General features: G+C 26.7%; 1 protein-coding gene across 2 annotated transcripts; it reads left to right on the top strand.

Annotated features, from left to right (window-relative positions):
- Positions 1-103: 103 nt before the first annotated feature.
- Positions 104-19,663, top strand: LOC114123035 (protein PFC0760c-like). Of its 2 annotated transcripts, XM_027985881.2 has the most exons (13): positions 104-698; positions 3,134-3,724; positions 3,825-4,423; positions 4,732-4,845; positions 8,229-8,403; positions 8,672-8,887; positions 10,404-10,694; positions 11,156-14,714; positions 14,791-14,910; positions 16,019-17,087; positions 17,298-17,365; positions 17,558-17,715; positions 18,333-19,663. In XM_027985881.2, the coding sequence occupies exons 2-13, from the start codon at positions 3,138-3,140 to the stop codon at positions 18,808-18,810; spliced, it is 7,434 nt and encodes a 2,477-aa protein (XP_027841682.2). In that variant the 5' UTR covers positions 104-698; positions 3,134-3,137; the 3' UTR covers positions 18,811-19,663. The 2 variants fall into 2 exon arrangements, with proteins under 2 accessions (XP_027841682.2, XP_027841684.2); XM_027985883.2 differs by lacking the exons at positions 3,134-3,724; positions 3,825-4,423.
- The last annotated feature ends 18 nt before the right edge of the window (positions 19,664-19,681 follow it).

Below are 19,681 nucleotides of genomic sequence, written 5' to 3'. Positions count from 1 at the left end.
ACCGTCCCGTCGCTCACCCCCCACCAACCCGATAGGCGATAACCCACGGGAACCTATCGCGCGCCGCAATAACGAAAAAAAAAAAGAAATAATAAAAAGTAAAAACCATCGGCCAATGGCGGTACCTCGGTTTTTGTTATTGCTCTAAAGCGATATTGTAATTTTGTTGTTTGTATAATATTAAATATTTTATATTTTTATTATACACATTACCTGTAAGAGTTAACTTTTATTTATAAAATTAATATAAAATATCTAATGTTATCATGATTCGTGTGTTACAAACCTTAGATAATTATTAACTAAAAATATATTCTATTTTATCGATTGCCGTGTGGCGTGTGCGTTTTTGACTTTTGATATTTTGCACATGTTTAGTGTCGGTTTTTGATTTGTACGTTTCAAATTTTTTCGAAACTGGCGCGTGACCACCTTTGACTGTCGTCATGACTATAATGTTTTGATGGTGAAACCGATGTGAATTATTAAAATATAATTTTTCTACCTTTTATCGTTCCTATTGTGTATTTCCATTAAGCGACAACGGATTTCGATGTATTAAAATTAACACCGTGTTGCGTGTCGTCTTGCAAGTTATATCTTCGTTCAGTGGAGGCCATGGTTACCTGTTCGTCGAGTTGAAATCGATCAGATCGAAAACGATAATTCCATATCAACCGCCGTCGTTGTTAATAGAGGTAAAGCTACTCTCTTCAGACTTAGTTTTTGATTAGTCTATAATGATAGATATATTGATAGATCATTCGCTATTTTCGCCATCAGTTTAGTGCTTAGTCTATTGCTTTGAATGGGTTTATATACCCTTACCACTATATGCTACATATTATATCCTATTTAATCATATTTACACACAGTTGTTAAGTGTGTGTACATCAATGTATTGATGTTAAAATTTGTATAGTCTTGGTTGATTTGTCCACATATTCATGAGGCACTTACTTTAATAATTTGTTGTATCTTGTACCCAATATAATATATGATATCAAGTTAAATGACTACTTTATACATTAGGTTGTCTATGAAAATGAGATTATCGGAGATCCACCCTTGAATAGTTTTTTCGAAACTGAACATATTTAAAATCTTGATTATCAGTAGTGTTATTGTACTAAACATTTTTTTCTTTAAATATTAAGAAAAGCATGCTTTTAAGTTGTACCTATACAATAAATCAGTGCCGATAAGTATCTATTCATATAATATAGATATACTAGATCTTTAAAACTTGTATGATAAAAAAAAATTAAATTACAATAGGTAAAAGAATACTTTTATTATATATCTCCATGCGACACCCGGCGATCGAAACCAGTTTCACTATGATTGGTTATCGTGTGGTGAAAGCAGAATTAGAATGTTCTATCAATAGACAGAGTTTAAAATAATACCTACCCGGGTACCTATCTTAACAAAATCAAATAACTTTTTAAATCTTCATTTCTGTTTAAAAATACCCCCCATAATTTAAGTTAAAATATATTTATAAATCCATAATACAGATATTATCTAGTACATTATTTTTGAAGAAAAAAGTTAGATCTGTGATTATTATTCTGAATTTTTTTTTCACTTAAAATATTATATTTATAATTTCAGAAAGCTTGGATATGAAAAGACAGTTGTTAATGATATTCACAAATAAAACTTAAATTTACATATTTTAAGTAATCCTTCGTAAATTTTAAATAAATTAGGTAGGTAGTTGTGTTCAATGAATATTTATTGATAATTTATATTGAATTACCTTGACATACTAAAATTGTTCTGAAAATTATCATTTTCGTTTATATTAAAACATTAATGTTATATTTTTATTATAAATACAACAGTAGTTATGCATTTAATTTTTACAGTTAAATTATTTACTTAATTACCTAACAATAAAAAGATCAAATGTTTATCGTTGAAATAACATTTGGCAATTTATTAAACAATTTTTTACAAATACATTAACCCTCGTATTAACCTTAATATGAAATTTGTGTATACATATGTGAAAATACATATAAGTATTCAATTGCTATAGGTAGGTACAAGAGCATTTTTGATTGGTGCTGTATAAAATATAGGTAATTTATGTTATTTGATTTACATTGCATTTATTAAATAGGTACTCTTACCAATTACAAAATTACATAATGTTGATAATGTTTAATTAATATTTAATTAAAAATGTTTTGGCATAACCATCTGTTAAAACAATGCCCCCCCAATAAATGGAAAAAAAATTCTATATTATTAAATTCAAGAAAATACATAATCTCTAATAGTTAACAATTATAATATTAAATTAACCCATAAAATGTTAAGAACTCTGAAAATGCTTAATGTATTGTACATTTTTTTTAAAATTAGGTTCATTTTAAATTAACTTACATTTTTAGCTTTCCTAACAAAAGCAATTACTCTATTGCATTTTAAAAATTATCATCAAGGGTCCATTGAAATTTTGCACAGTAATTATTTTTATTCAAATCAAAAAAAAAAAAAAAAAAATTCAGACATGGAATTAATAACATGATTGTTATAGTCAAAATATTTGCTGAAAAATAATTACCTACAGATAAAACAAATTATATAGTGGTACTTGGTGTTTAGATATATTTTACTTAATTTAAATGTATATTTGAATGCAAGTAGGTAGATACTAAATTTTATTATAAAACTATTAAACAGATTAAAATAGTGTAAATGGTACTGTTAGTTATTTCTACAATGCGGAAGATTAGTGTTAGGTACGTCAAAAATGTTATAAATCCTTATCAAATGTCCTAATTTGATCCAAACAAATATTTCATACTATATGAAAAGCATATACTTTAAGAAAATTTGAACAAAATTGTTGGTAGTTAAAACTCAATTTACGCAATTTTTCCTTAAACTAACAATGCGCAGTGTTACTAACACAAACCTAATGAATTTATAAAATTAAACATTGTGTAAATTTAATTAAAATATTAATTTTAAGCGATATTATTCCTATTAATAGTTTTTGTTTGGATCCAAAGGATCCATTGATAAGATTTGATAACGTGTATGGCATAAGCACTAATCGTCCGTATGATACTAGAAAGTATAAATTTATGATATATTATATATTTTTTTAATGTAGAAACATGGATACTCCTGAAGCAACCGAAAATGCTATGTCTGAAACATCCCAACAACATTCATTACCCATTGAAAATAACTGTCAATCTGTTGGAAACACATTTTTGAACAATGATTGTACAGAACCTTCAAAAATTGTAGATCAAATTAGTAATTCCGAAAACCAAATTCTTGTAGAATCAACTGATGCCAGTTCACAAAGTACAAATGTTACTACTGAACTTAGTTCAGTTGTTTCGACTGATAAATCTATGCCACCTCTTCCGCCACTTCCCACAAATGATAATGAACAATTACCGCAACCACCAGCAGCACCATTGCCAGCTGATTATAACATGCAAAATTATGCAAACTATAATAATTACATGTATAATTATAACAATTATTATGGCTACCCTTATCCTCAATACCAATGGGATTACAATAGTCAACAATACTATCAACCATATCAAAATTATAATTATTATAATTTTAATCAAGCAAATCAAACACAAACATCAAAACCTCCACCACCACCACCTGGTGCTGTACAATTACCAGTTGAAGAGAAGCCAGCTAATAAAACCAATGTTGCAGTTGATGATTCTAATAGGTAACTTATTTGTTTAATAATTTCTCATAAATTCATAAATATTAATAAAATAATCAATCGGATGATATTTATTAATAAATACACATATTTTATGTTTCAGATATTCTCCTACAGCAGAAACTGATGATGATGGATTATCAGAAAATATTAAATCTGATATCCTTACTGAACAACCCTCACAAACTATCAATGCTGCTCTCCTTCAAACTGCACCACCTGAACAAATTGAGGAGCAACAAAAAATACCTGAGAACATTGACAATGTAAATCATCAGACCATTGATGCTTCAACTTTGCCTTCGATTACACCAGTACAACAGAGTGTACCTGTGGTTGCTCAAGTACAACCATACAACATTCAGGTTCAGCCACCTAGCTTTCCAATTAATCCACAAAGTCAAATGCAATCAATTGAAACTGTTAATGAGGCAATAAATCAAAAACAAAACTCTCCTGCATTGAATGGAAAAGATGATTCTATTGAAAAAGTGTCTAAAGCATCAACTGTATTGGGTAAATCCCAAGCCAAAAAACGATTAATGGCATTTTCAATGATGAAACAAAAGTTACAAGAACAAAATAATTTAATTACTGATAATCAGAGTTCAGACATTGGTGAGGGAAATGATGCGGAATTTGTGCCTGAACATAATGTATTCCAAACAGTTACAAAAAAAAAAGTTGTTACTAATAAAAAGGGTAAGAAAGTACCCAATTATATAATTTATTGTTTGTTTATATTATTGTGTATATTTTTTGAACCATACAAAGAACAATTTCTCACATACTTTTATACAAATTCTGTTAAAAATATATTACATTATTTTATCATTTATATAGGGTTGTTGAGACTTTTTTTACATTAAAATTCATCTATTCAGATACTATGAATATTAAGCATTAATTCATTAACTGTCAAATTTTAAAGTATCAGATCATTATTAGATAGTATCCTAGTCTAAAATTATAACAATTTTGTTTAATATAAGATTTTGTTATTTTTATAGTTGCTAAAGTTATCAAGGCTCAACAAACGATTGAACAAATTGAAGAAATGAAGAAAGACGAATTGTTACAAGGAAATAATGCAGCATTATATCAACATCTCCTAAGAAGTGGTGGTAAATATATTATTTAAAAATAGTAGTTACAGTAATATGTTAATTTATGCATGTATTAAATAGTGTTAAATAGTGAAAACTAAAAACATATTTAAAAAAAAAAAACAATAAAAATAATTTATTCATTAGTTAAAGTTTGGACTATATTTTACTTGAAATTTAAATCACTATAAATAAAAATTGAAATATATTTATTAGTTTTATGGCATATTAGAATATAATCTAAACACAATTTATCAAACTGAAGGTTAAATTATATAAATAGTTTTTTTATTGATGTTTATTTATCAATATAAAGTAATACTATTTTATTTTATTTGCTTAATATCATCTATACTTAATCTCATTTATTGTTATGCCATTAATACTAATATACTACTTTTTGTATACATGTATTTTAGTATTAAATTCTATACAGAGCAATACATGTATTGAAATTATTTATTGTTTTTTTTTTTTGTTATTATTTTGTTTTTAACACTTTAAATAGAAAGAGTATGTATGTGCCTGTCCCCCCCTCCGCCCTGCGATTTCAGGTGGCACCTTCTCAGTACATCAAATATAGATATATATAGAGCCGTCATAGTCACTTAGACTAAGTAAACATGCAATTAGTACTAGCATCCAGTATTGCGTTTTATATATGACAATTAAATGACATATTTGTTGAATTGATTGGGATATACCTAAGGAATACCTAATGTTTATTATTTGCTAGACAATAGCAGACAAGTGGCTCTAGTACATTAATCCAAAAATAATAATTAAACCAAACTAACTTTTGGGAAAGTCATATGATATTATGTTCACTCCTGTGATATTGTGATTACATCTCTACAATACATAACAATGCCTAAAGTTTTAATTATTTCGTCATCAACTAACATATTTAACTTATTTAATAATATTATATGTATATTGTATTATTTTATTTTAGTTTGTTATTGAGTTATTGATGTACATTATGTTAAATCTGAAATTAGGAGGGGGGATTTTTTTTAGTTCATATTATACATAAGATTAAGATAACGACGAATTTAAAAATAACCGGAGAATAACAAAAATAATTCGAAAATGGGATCAAATTCCTCTGGGTATGCACCAGATTGTACCCTCTGCTTAAAAGGTCTGAACCTATGGTGCACAGTTAATTAAGAAGGTTTTCAGTAGCAAATTCGACTTAGTTTGTATTTAAGTGGATTAAAAGTATAAATTTCTCAGTATTTTTTAAAATAATCAAGAGGGATATGAATATGAATGGCATACGTAATATGAATGTTAATAAAATTTCAATCTTATTAATAAGATAATTGTTTATGAACTTAGGTTAGGTTTAAGTTAGACCAATATTATGCTCTGATTTTTTTTTTTGATATGTTCATCAATAGATTATTGATTTTAGTTGGTAGTTTTCGGAAGTTAAATTGAAAATTCTTAATATTTTTCAAAAAAAATTGGGAAAAATGTGAATTTTTACATAAAATCAATGTTCTTATTATTTTTTTTTTTTTGCTATCCAAAAACAAATAATATATACTTGACAATTTTACCAAATGTTAATATAAGTACATTTTCTATACATAGAATAAAATACAGAATTTGCAAAGTATTATTTTTTACTTGACAAAATATTATTAAATGATCAATTTTTATAGCTAGGCTTGTACATTTAATGTAATATTCCTTATAAGTATTATTACAAATAATAAAATCATAGATCTAAAAACTATTTAAACTGTTTAATTATTTTTATTTTTATAGACTTTTGAAATTCAAATTTGGATGAAATAAGATGTTTAAACAAACAATAATTTTAGTTAATTTAATTGAAATATTGTTTGTAAGTAGTTTTTTTTTCATGTATATAGCATCATATTTTATTTAAACAGTGATAATTTCAAAATATTTATGTTAATTTTTATTCTGTTGCTTAGTAATATCACAAATATATTCATTTCTTTCCACTGTGAGTCAGTATTGACTCAAAATCATGAGTTATGATATATATATAAATATATGCTATGTAGTACTATATATATTTTTTTAATTTTTGGACAAAAATAACCATGTTTTATTAATAGTAAAATTAATTACTATGATAGGAATATTAATATGTCATAAAATATATTTAGTAATATATACCGACTGGTTTTTTTGAAAGATATTGGACAAGACTTGTAAAATTAAACATACAATCCATAATGGAGGTTACTTATGTCTTGATAACTCAAACCTCAAAAATCTCTGTAACTCAAATATTTTTTTTTTGTCCCTTGGGAACTTTTATACACTCAATGCAATATTTATAATTCAAAAAGTGCATGTATAATTAATTTATACCTCCCTTGAAATTTGAGTTATCGAGACTTGACTGTATTTTTATTGGTTAATCAGGATCACCTCCTTAAGTATTCTGGCAAGTCTTTCAAACTTTTTACAACCTAAAATAGTTTTTTTTGATTTTGAAATAATATTAGTCATTATTTTTATTTATATTTTGTAATACATCAAATCCAATAAAATACTCATTACAAATAACATAATATTTTAGAGGTCTTTTAGACAAAATTCTCTAGATTTTGTGCTGACTGTTAAATACTGGCTGGGTAGTTCTAGATTACTATTAACTTAGATAAAACGAGTTCCTTTTTTTTTTTGGATGTAACTTTCTATTATAAATTAAGTTATTTTTCACTGTATCCAGTTACTATCTATGTTACTATTCAGTTAATTAATTGTTTTGATTTAAATACATTTAAATTAGATATAATAGCATCATAATCTCTTAATAATAAATTAAAGTAGTTAATAACTTACTGGAGCCTAACCTTTCTATAATTGCTGACCATTAACTTTTTTTGAAATTATATATTTTTGTTAATTTTTATCAAATTTGCGTTTTGTGTTTTGCCATAAGTTATAAGTATCCAGTTAAATAAAAGTAATTTTTTTAATATTTAACAAGGGCTTATTTCATATTAAGATTTTTTGTTGATATATATTCTATGTATTTTTACTATTTTGTCTTATAAAATTATACTACAATAAATTACTTTTACTATTGTCTATTAGTAATGTGCAATATGGTGTTGATAACTTAAGGTTACATAAATGAAAAGAAAGATGTTTAATTTTAAAAAAAATGATCGATAATTTTTGTTAGTATTGTTTGAATTTGGCCTATAAGTATGGTTTTATTGTACATGAAATTTAATTGTTTTTATTACATTATCTTTTTTGTATATTTTGAAAAGAAATGTGTTATTCTGTGGTTATGACTTGCTAAAATATTTTATTTACTAATTATTTATATATCTATTTTATTAGAAGCTTCATTAAAGTAAATTAGTGTTGAGTCTAAGTTAAATTTATTTTTATTTTAGGTAATGAAGCTCCTATCCTTCAGAAACTTGGTATCGAATCATTAGCAGAAAAATATTCAGCTAAGATAAGGGAACAAGATCGAGTGCTTGAGCGTTCGAGTAGGCATCATCATAGGCGTCGAGATGAATCTAGAAGAAGCCACAAACATCGTCGTCGTTCACATTCAAAATCCAGGTTAATATTTTCCCAATTTTTATTCCTCAGCACTAAGACTGTACTAAATCCAATAATAAATATTTAGCGCAAAAGTTATCCACAGAAAACAAAGTCCCGGGTCGTCAGCATTGCTGCAATATTATTCTATAAACTTTAGTGAAGGAAGCGCTGAGCACTTTTTGTACCTATTTGATATTTACATTATCATTTAAATAGAGGTATATCAATTACCCGAAATTATTACTACTTAAAATTCATGTCTCCGTGACATTTTTTTTTTTTTTAGGACTAGGTCAAGATCAACAGAAAAGCCAAAGATGCGAGCGCTGGAAGTCAAGAGTTGGAAAGATTTTGTTAAAGGTGGATTTCACTTTGACAGATTTAGAAGATTCAAGATGGATGAAGCTGAAGAAATAAAAGAAAAAGAACGCAAGTCCAGAAAAAAGAAGAGGCATGGAGACTCAAGATCTGATAGCAAAAACCATAAAAATGATTCTAACATGTAAATCATAATTAATATTATATAAATTAAACTAATTTTCAAACCTGATTAACCAAAAAACATTTAGTAACTTCATACCACCCTATAAGCCTACTATCGATTTTAGGTAAATTCTCTGAAAAGTTACTACTTAAAGAATTACCTCAATTATCAATAAAAATTAAATTAAACCTAACAATTTAGTTTTCGCTCATATAATTCAACCATCAATTAAATACACAGTCACTAAAATATCATCATCATTAAAAAAAAAAGAACACTGTCCAGGTATATTTCTTGATACTACCTAAGCATTTTATCATGTCTGGCATGATAGGCTATTGTTAAATTAAAATTGTTTCTACTTGCTCTGTATTTCCTTATATTAAAATAATTTCTTGAAGAATAATTCTTCATGGTTTAGCGTAATCACTTTTACTCCCCTTACTACAAATTCAATATTGAGTTATCCTAAGGAAATGATTTATCACCTATTCACTGTAATCTCTACACATCTGATCTCAGAATAAATCACAATTTAAGTTACAATTTTTGCCAACTATACAGTAATTCTAATATTAAACAAATATCCCAAATATAGCTGCCTATAATATTTAAAACCACTTAAAATATATCTCAAATTGGACAAACAAATGAAAAATTAAGATAAACAAAAATAAATCAATTCAAGTAAATCCCACTCTCAACAAAATATACTCTCTTCTTCTATATCTCAATAATATACTCATACCAATTAAAAATATAACCAAATACTTAGTTGACCGTTTGGACTAAAAACTAACCCGGGCCCAACATACAAAACAAAAGAAAACAATCTAACACTAGACTACACTTAGTCCATTATATCCTCTTCTATGAATCTGAAAAACAAAATTTTAAGACAATTATAACTCCCCTTTAGTTGTATGGTATTTAAATCCAAGTCTAACCATCAAATTTAAGGCCAAGCCAAGCCTGTCAATCTATGTGTTTTATGGCAAATCACTGAAGCCCTATGGTACATAACCAACAATGCTCTCTATAACGATCTACAAATTCTATCAGTTTACAAAGTAGCAATCAGTCATTTCTAAAAATTTCATTCTGAATTCTATTCTAACTAAAATCCACTAATTTTTTTAAGTCATCAATCACCTTTTACCAACAACCTACTGTGAATACTTAAAAGAAAATGGCCAAGAGATGATCTTATATAATTAAAAAACTGACAAAAAAAAAAACAGTTCTTCCCGAACCTATCTTAATTAGGAGATACTGTTGCTGAATTTAGTTATTGGACTCAATTTCATATTATTTATTTATAAAGCTTTACTTAGTAAAAATTATAAATTTAGCTTTTCCTACAAAAAAACATGCTACGTTCTATATTATATAATTTTTTTTTATACTATGATTTGGGGTGTATTAAATTTCCTTTTTATCTTAACCAACAGTAAAATACAAATATTTCACAAATCAAAAGTTATGATTAGTAACCTACTATTTGTTCTAATTTTTTATTTTATTTTTATTTAAGACCATCTGAATCAGAAAAAGGAACCGGAGATCAAAAATTACGTTACAACATATTAGATCGCAAAAAAGAAATTCTTAAGGGTCTTGAGGTCAACACACATGAAGGAGATTTTACAAAGGATTTCCCCAGTTATCTTATTCGATGCACAAAAAGTAAACCAGTTATTAAGTTTAGTGAAAATCCAGCGTATGCCACATACCATCTTCAGAATAGACAGCAAATGTTTGCCACACTTCTTCCAGAAATTGAAGCGATAGTTGTCAAATTCTTATCTTCAATGAAACCAAAAAAGTAAACTATAATATATTTATCATAATGTACAATTATATATTTAAGATTAGCGATTTATATCATAATCAAGTGTATAAAAAGGAAATTATATTGATATTGATTTAAAAATGAATGATGTAATATTATATACTCTGGTCCACAAAAGAATGACTAATTTTTACACTTGTAGTAGAATTACATAAGCTTTGTCATAATGTTTTTTTCCTTGGTGCATGGAGTTTTTCTACTATAATACCATAAGGTAGAGTGTATACTATAATTGAGTATGTACACATTAACTGTTGGCATAGGAATATGCTACTGAATCATGTTTTGCACCATTTGAGTTGATCAATGCTTTAGTCATCTTCTGGTGGACTTGGTATTATTTAGTAAACACATTATTATCTAACTTAGGTTTTCAAATTGTAGTTGGTCAATTTTGTTGCACTATAAATAATGATTTATTATTATTTTTTCAGGCTAAAAACAAATTATACTGAAAATAACTATAATAGCATTGATGAACAACTATTTGTTATGATGAAGGATAAAAATATTTATCCATTCAAAGGTTGGTGGCCCATTAAAAATTTTATTGTCACTCAAGTCCAAGAAGATCCAAATATTGAAATAGATGAAAACGTATTGATGAATGAAATCACTACTAGTAAACGAACTAAAAAATCTAGATTCAATGATGATACATCTCTTGTTGATTTAAGACCTACAGTTCCATCAAAATGGGATAGTGATTATGATGGAAGTCCAGCTGCTGAGAATAAAGTTGCATATGTTGGAGCTACTCAAAGTATAGAAATGAATACTAATGAAAATGTTTGCATAGCCAAAAAAGATGAAAGCAGTCCTATGGACATAAGCCACCAAGAAGAAGCAATGGATACTGCATCTGAAGTTGGTGAAGATGATGAACCTAAAATTGAAGTTAACGTTTGTCCAGTTCTACCAATTCAGATTAAAGAACCACAAGAACACGCTAAATTGAATACAGAATATGAAGAGTTTTTGAAAATTGTAAAAGCTGAGAAGGAAGAAAGTAACAATTCCATTACTACTACTACTAATAATGTAACTATTCTAAAAGACAATGAAAATAATCTATCATCAACTAAGTCTGTATCATTGAATGATGGTTCTATACAAGATGAGTCTGAAGAGTATATGTCCTCAAAATCTTCAGATGAATCTGTTTCAGTACGCAATGCTGCTGAGGAGTCTGATTCAAATGATGGATCGTATGATGAACACTTATCTTCTACTATTGATCTAAAGAATAGAAAAAATAAAAAATCATCTAGTAAAAAGTCTAAGACATTAAAGAATAAAGAAAGTAAGAAGAAGAGGCATAAATCAAGTTCTAGTGAAAGTTCACAAGATTCAGCTTCAGAAAGTGATAGTAGTTCAGATGATAGTGACTCTGAATCAACCGATTCAAGTTCTACAGTTGAAAAAAAAAGGAAAAACAAATCTAAAAATAAGAAAAAAAAGAAAGTCAAAACAAATAGCAAAAAAAAATACAAGTTAGACAAGCATAAGTCTAGAAGTCCAGAAGACGAAAAAGATGCTAATAGTAGTATTCTTAACTTGATTGAAAAAGCATTGAGTGTTGAAATTAAAAAGAGACCTTCAGACAGTAAAGAACTTAAACAAAAGAAAAAAAAAAAGAAACATGACAAAAAAGATAATAAATTAATTGAAGAGAATGATGATAAATTTGAAAAAGTTAAAGATTGTTTAAAAGAAACAATTACAAAATTGGTTAAAACTGATAAAGTGAATAAAAACCAGTCTCTTTCATGTGATGAAACTGCTGTTGTTGGAATATTAAAATATATTAATGATCAAAAAAAAAAGAGTAAAAAATCCAAGAAAAGTTCAAAAAGAAAGCACGATTCTGATATTTCTGATGATGAGAAAATCCTTAAAAAATCTAAATTCGTTGATAGTTCAAAATCTAAAATTAATGATAAGAAAAAGTTGAGTAAAAAGAAAAAATCTGTAGATTCAGATGATGAACATCTTACAAAAAAGAAGTCCAAAAAGAAATCCAAGACCACTGACACTTCAGAGGCTGAAGATATAGAGGAATTAAATCAAAATAAATGTAAAAATAATTCAGTTCAGTTTTTTGATTTGCGACCCAATGAGTGGAACATTCCTAAAAAAAGTTCCATGAGGGGAGTCATCCATCACTCGGAAGTAAAAAATGTAAATAAAACATCGCTTTTAAATGATACAGAAAGATGCGATAAAAACTTAAAAAAAAAAAAAGATTCCATTAGTTTAAAAGATAACTGTCCTCCTATAAATAGTAATACAAATAAAAGTGAAATACCTAAGTTGCCTAATGTATTAAAAGACCATGTTGGAGAAAAAGAAAAAAGAAAAACACGATTGCAAAAGACCAATAAAGATATGAATAGTGATAGAATTGACAGTACTTCAAAAAATAAAACAGAAAATTGTTTAATTAATTTTAAAAATTCCGACAGTGAATCTAATGAAAGAGAAAATGATGAAATATTTAAAAAATCTGTTGACAAGTATAATGACACATTTCAACTTGAAAAAGAGTTAAAACTAACTGAATTTTTGAAAAAAGATAATAGTGAACATCATAATATGGATAAAGATCCTAAGAGTATTTTTAAACCAGAAACCCAAAGCACACCACTCGATATATATAATAAATCTCCTATTACTTGTACTGTTAAACCTGTTACAGAAGCCATATCATATAGGGACAAAGTAAAAATGAATTTAAAGAAACTTTCAACTTGCCAAAACATACCATTTGTATTTGGATTTCCTACACCAATTAATCTAATTAAATCAAACATTTTTAAATTGGATAATACAAAAGATTTTAAAGTGAACAATGAAGAAAATAAATCTAAAGAGGATGAACCTGAAGTAAACAATCCAATAGTTAATGAAACCAAACTTTTAAATTCTGATGAACCAAAAGTAATTCCTCAAACACAAATTAAAGAATCTCAAGTAACCATTACCGCAAATCAATCACCTAAAGTCAATATTGAAACTGATAAAAAATCTATAAATCATAATGACTGGGATGACTCAGAAGAATCTGATACTGACCAATCACTCACTTCAAGCACTGATACGTCAGAACATTCAAGTAACGATGGAGAAAGTGATCACGTTCGTTCAAATTCATTGGTAAATGACTCACCAATTAGATGCAATAAAAGTGAGACATTCTCAAATGATACCAAGTTTGAAGAAATTGAAGAACTTACATCTAATGGGTTTGAAACAAATAGATTAGATTCAAGGAGTGAAGAACAAAAACTTCCTTTAGAAGTTGATAATGTCCATATAGATAATAATACTACAGGTTTGCAAAATGATACTATATTAGTTGAAACGGGGAAAAAAGATTTAGCTAACATCGATGTATTAGAAGTTTCTCAATCAAACAATGAACTAATTACTCAATGGACGTCAGATTGGGTCAATTTGGATAAGTCAGTTACTGAAATTAATCATTCAAACAGTTCTAAATCTGAGAATAAAAATTTACAATTGAAAAAGAAATCACGTTGGGACAAAGAACCCATGGATTATAAAATTAGCAGATCGCCGATTCTTAATAGTGAACTGAAAAAGGATAAGGATGAAGCTAAAGAAAACATTTTGACTGATGATCTAAAATATACTTGTTCTTCTTCTAACAATGAAGATAATAATGAAGAAAACCAAATATGTGAAATAATGTCAATAAGTTGCACAAATGATAATCGAGAATTTGATCCTTATGTATATGATGATTACACTCAAACTTATGAACAATATTCTGATATACCTGTGTATTCCGATATGAAAACTATTGAACATAATATATTAAGTCCAATTGACTATAGTGTGTATGAAAACTATAATCCAAATTATAATTACCATAATGAAGATTACGATATGTGGAAGTCTATAGATACAATTACATCTGAACATGGAGTGATATCATCCATTCCAACAACAGATGAATCAATTTCTCAAGTAAGATGATAAATTATTTAATTTTTCTGTGATTATTTATGAGTTATGTGTATTTACAATTTTATTTATTGTTTAGGGTGAGAAGCGTTTTGAAGTGTTACCCTTTAACAATGTTGCTGTTGAACAAGTTGAATTTTCAAAAGAGGAAGTTTCAAATGAAAACATTGATTCTATTTCAGACATTCAGGACAATCAGGTAAATAAATAGATAGCAATTGGACTGATAAATATAAGGAGGTTTTCATAATCACACATTTTCATTAAATTACTGTCATTCAATTTCTCACTCTTCAATTTAACAATAACAAATATCAAATAACTGATTCAGTATCTGAAAACACTTAAATATTACTTAAGAAGATGTTGAACCCGCATGTGTTGTCTCTGTCTTACACACATATGACATACCAAATTTTCATTCACCAGATTCAAGAGTATGCTTTTAGTTTTGATATTAGAGTGAATTGACCTATTATATAATTTAAAGGTAAGATTATTATCTGAGGCCCCACATAGCCTTTTATTGATATTAATATTTTTAAGGAAGTTATGATCATTTTAAAACATAGTTACAAAAAGGTCAAAACTTACTTAACTTAATAATATCAATAAAAGGCTTTGTGGGGCCTTAGATAATTATCTTACCTTTAAATTTTATAATAGGGGTCAATTCACTCTAATATCAAAACTAACAGCATATTTTTGAAATTTGTGAATGAAAATTTGCTATGTCATACGTGTGTAAAACGGAGACAACACATGTGGGTACGACGTCCTCTTAATATTGTTTATTATATATAATGGACGTTGATAATTTATTGGTATATCCGTTCTAGATTAATATACTCCATACTACTGAATTGATTTTTATGGTGTTTTTGCTAAATGATTTAAAGAAAGTTTTTACAGTTTATGATTATTGCAATCCTTAGATTAGCCCCTGTATCATTCTCAAAACTGGATATAAGAAAATCAAAAATATTGTATACCTACTAGTGTTACGCTAAATGTTACTATTAATAGCATAATTTAACTATGGTGAATTTGTTATGGTCGACAAAGTGTAATTGAAATTTTAATTTATTAATTTATAATATTAGAAATTACAATAGTTCATATAGTAATAACAAGTATTTCATTTTTAACTGTCAATTGAATGTGTATGATTTTGAATGATGCTTTCTTAAATGAATCCTCAATATAAAATAAGTGCTCTTCAATTAAGGTTTTTGGAGTCAACATAACATAAATATTTAATTTATTAAATTGTGATTATCAATACTAAATCACAATTTTGTTTTTAGGATAAAATTGTCAAAAACCAAAAAATGGATCGTGCAAATAATGATGAACTATTTGTCAAACTCTATCATCAACATTTTCAACATTACAATCAAAATCCAATTAAATACTCATTGAGTAATCCTGTTATTAGTAACACAGATGAAGTTATAGTAAATATACCAGATACTTCGATAACTCTAGAAAAATTATCAGAAACTGATAACAATTCTGATGATACAATAGCCATACCTTTACGGACCCGAGCTTATGTATGTATACTTGAAGATGATAATACCAATCTTTATCTCACTAGTGACAATTACATGGCATATTGTGCGGTTGAGGATAAATGTATGGTGCATATATCTGTAAATCCTTCTAGTCGTGATGGAGTTGGAGATGATGTAAGACATTGTTTCAATATAAATTTAAGTGGAACAATATATGAGTATTGGCTACATGCAGATTTAATTCCATTTAATGTTCCATCTGATGCTGAATCAGGTGTGTTCAGTGATGACGAGATGGATTCTTTGGAATCAGATTCTGGTCATGAAGAAGATGTAAATAATGAAAACAACAATGATATAATTGAAAGTGAATGGGAAATAGTTGACAACATTAATGATGACGTCAATAGCTGGCTAGATGAACCATTTATACTTAAAAAATATACTATGGAAAATGTGAACATCGATGAAGAACATTGTGTGACAAGTTCCTCGGAATGTGACTCTGATGGAAGTGAACTTTCAGATTCTTATGTTGAAATGTCTAATGATAAACAACATATTAATGAAAATAATTCCCAAACCTCACTTGAAATTAAAGATGATAAACACCAAAATTTGATTGACGAAGTGATGCCTATAGATGTTTCTGACAAAACTGAAAACTCTGCTACAAATTCAGATTTATTAGTAGAAACTGAATCTTCTGAACAATTAGTAACCGATGCTGAAACTAACGAAAAGATTGATACGTTAAAAGTGGTAAATGAAAATAATTTAACTTCAAAAATAAGTACGGAAAACAATAGTGACATTTCCATAAAGTTGGAAGAAAAAGAAATTAATAGAAATAAATCAGGTAATAATAAACATTTGGAATAGTGTTTAATAATAATAAAGGTGTATATTATGTAAATTGTTTCAATTAATAAAATTATATTTTAAATCATTTTACATAATATCACTTTTAATAGTCTAAATTAAACAATAATAATAAATAATATAATTATTTGATAGTTTTATATTAATAGTAGTATTTTATTTAATATATTTTTTTTATATTTTGTAGGTGTAGTCATGAAAGAAGAGGTTTCTGTTGATGACCTTTCAACGATGGATACCATTATTAATCAAAAGGTAAATTAAATTATTATTAAACAATAATTTTAAATCTCTTTTTATGTACAGTTGTTTTAAAAAAATACACTGTTGAAATATTCATTTTAAATATTTATTTTTTTTGCAAATAACTTGTATGTAGTTAATTTACTGAAGTACATTTAATTCATTAAATTTTATTTAATAATTCAACTGTTATGTATTGTTCAGATATTAATTCAAAAATTAAAAGTTCGTGCAAAAGAAAAAATTCGTGAGAAATTGCCTGATACAATAATGGTTAGTTATAGTGACAACATGGAAACTATTAAACACCCGTTTTTAGGACTCTTTCAGCCACCAACTAACAGTATCTTATCTAAATCAAGGTAAGCTCACGCATACACGTATATTTACATTTAAGAATATAATATTAGTGTTTAAATGTTTTGAATTATTATTTTTTTATGGTAATAATATCTATAGATTGCTTTAACTTCAATTAAAATAAATAGTACTTGATACTTATAATTAACGTGACCATAATTTGTTTTCTTTAAAGCAGGACACCTGTATATTTTAATAAAAATACCATATAATTTTGTGTAAAATAACATATTTATATATTTAATATATTTCTATATTTTTTGGATCCACATAATGTACTTTAAAATAGCCTGATTGGTTTTTATGTATGAGTGGAACACGACATGATTTTTTTGAAGCAGGACATTTTTAAGCTCTCTGGGGAAAGCGGGACACTTATCTCTAAAGCGGGACGTATAGTCATATTACTTATAATTTATATCATAATATTACTGTATTAAAATTATTTATCTAAATTTATTTTTCTTAAAAACTAATATGTTATTCTTAATTTATTTGTTATTACTGTACTAATGTAGTAATATTATTTGCTGTTTTGTTTTATGGCATTTAAGTTAAATATCTATTAAATTATTTACAATTAACATACTTACAATTAATTTTTAATTTTTATGTTTAGGCCTAATAAGTCATCACACACTTCTAACACGTCTAAACGTGTGATTTTTGCCGATGGAATTCGTCCTGGAGACAATTTGGCAGCATCTCCAACACATGATGATGTCGGTTGTCCGCTATCACCTCCTCCTCTTAAAGCATTAATGCGGGAAACATTAAAATTCAAACGGAACATGTATCCATTTAAAAAATCGAAATTACGCGCCAAATTGAAAATGGAAAAAAAGAAAGTAGCTAAAGTAATACCATCAATTAAGGCAACCAATTCATCGGTCATTGAATATTATATCAGCCGTAAACGTTTTGCAAACTTGCCTGTTGAAGAATCACCAATTAATACCTCCAATTCTTCATCAAATAATGATAATGACTCAATTGAAAAAATGTCTACTCCGCCTAGACCCACAAGAGAACTCACTCCAGTGCCATCTGATAACGAGTGTTGGAGTGACGACGATGTTATTAAAAACAACAAATAATAATTTAAGAATCAATGAGCTTTATATATGTGTGATTTGAAACGAATATATATTTTAATATCAACTTATGCCTTTAGTTCAATGTTATATAAATATATGTGTATACAATATATATAATACATATATTATGTCTATGTAATTTTATATACACCATATACATACGTATTTAATAATTTTATGAATTTATCATTTTATTTTGTTTGGATCAAAATATGTATCTTAATATTATTTATTTTTATTATCCAATTTTATTAATTTGTGTAAAATTAATATTTATTATAAGAACAATGTTATGTACCTAACCTGGATGGATAAAAAGACAAACTGATGTAATTGATGTAATTGATGTAATGAGTGCATAATCATTTTTTTTTTTTCTTAAAATAATTAATTATTTAGTAGGTACAATAATAGGTATTACTTAAGGTATATTGTTGTCATGTATTGTCTTAAAGAAAATATTGAAAAACTATTAACTAATACTACTGATTTTGGATACATGCATTTTAAATCTATACTACTTAACCATTAATGTTTTTTTTTTATTATTTTTTTTTATTTTAAACTTATGATTGTTGATTATTTTAATACCTGAAATGTTAAATTTATAAACTCATTTTCTAATTTTCAACCCCTACCAATTTTTTCACTATGTATCATTTTGACTGATTGTCGAGTAGTTCAATTTACTTGTACTCCAATTTTCAATTTTATAAAAATATATATTTATATTTTTTTTAAAATAATGTTGTAATTGCATTTTTAATTGTTATTAATATATTATGTAATATGGTGTATTATATATTGTATGTGTTGTAATTATATCAAACAATGTTTCACGAATAATCCAAAATGATTGTTCTGCTTTTCA

The sequence above is a fragment of the Aphis gossypii genome, chromosome 2, assembly GCF_020184175.1.
Source record: "Aphis gossypii isolate Hap1 chromosome 2, ASM2018417v2, whole genome shotgun sequence".
Classification (NCBI taxonomy): domain Eukaryota; kingdom Metazoa; phylum Arthropoda; class Insecta; order Hemiptera; family Aphididae; genus Aphis; species Aphis gossypii.
Note: the sequence above shows the minus strand (reverse complement) of the source record. Positions and strands in the feature narration are given on the sequence as shown.

Bases quoted from the DNA above. Each gene is read 5' to 3' on its own strand.
- LOC114123035 (XM_027985881.2), top strand. From the start codon at position 3,138: ATGGATACTCCTGAAGCAACCGAAAATGCTATGTCTGAAACATCCCAA. The intron at 10,695-11,155 runs GTAAACTATAAT...TTATTTTTTCAG, and splicing joins TCTTCAATGAAACCAAAAAA to GCTAAAAACAAATTATACTG. The intron at 17,366-17,557 runs GTAAATTAAATT...TGTATTGTTCAG, and splicing joins ATACCATTATTAATCAAAAG to ATATTAATTCAAAAATTAAA.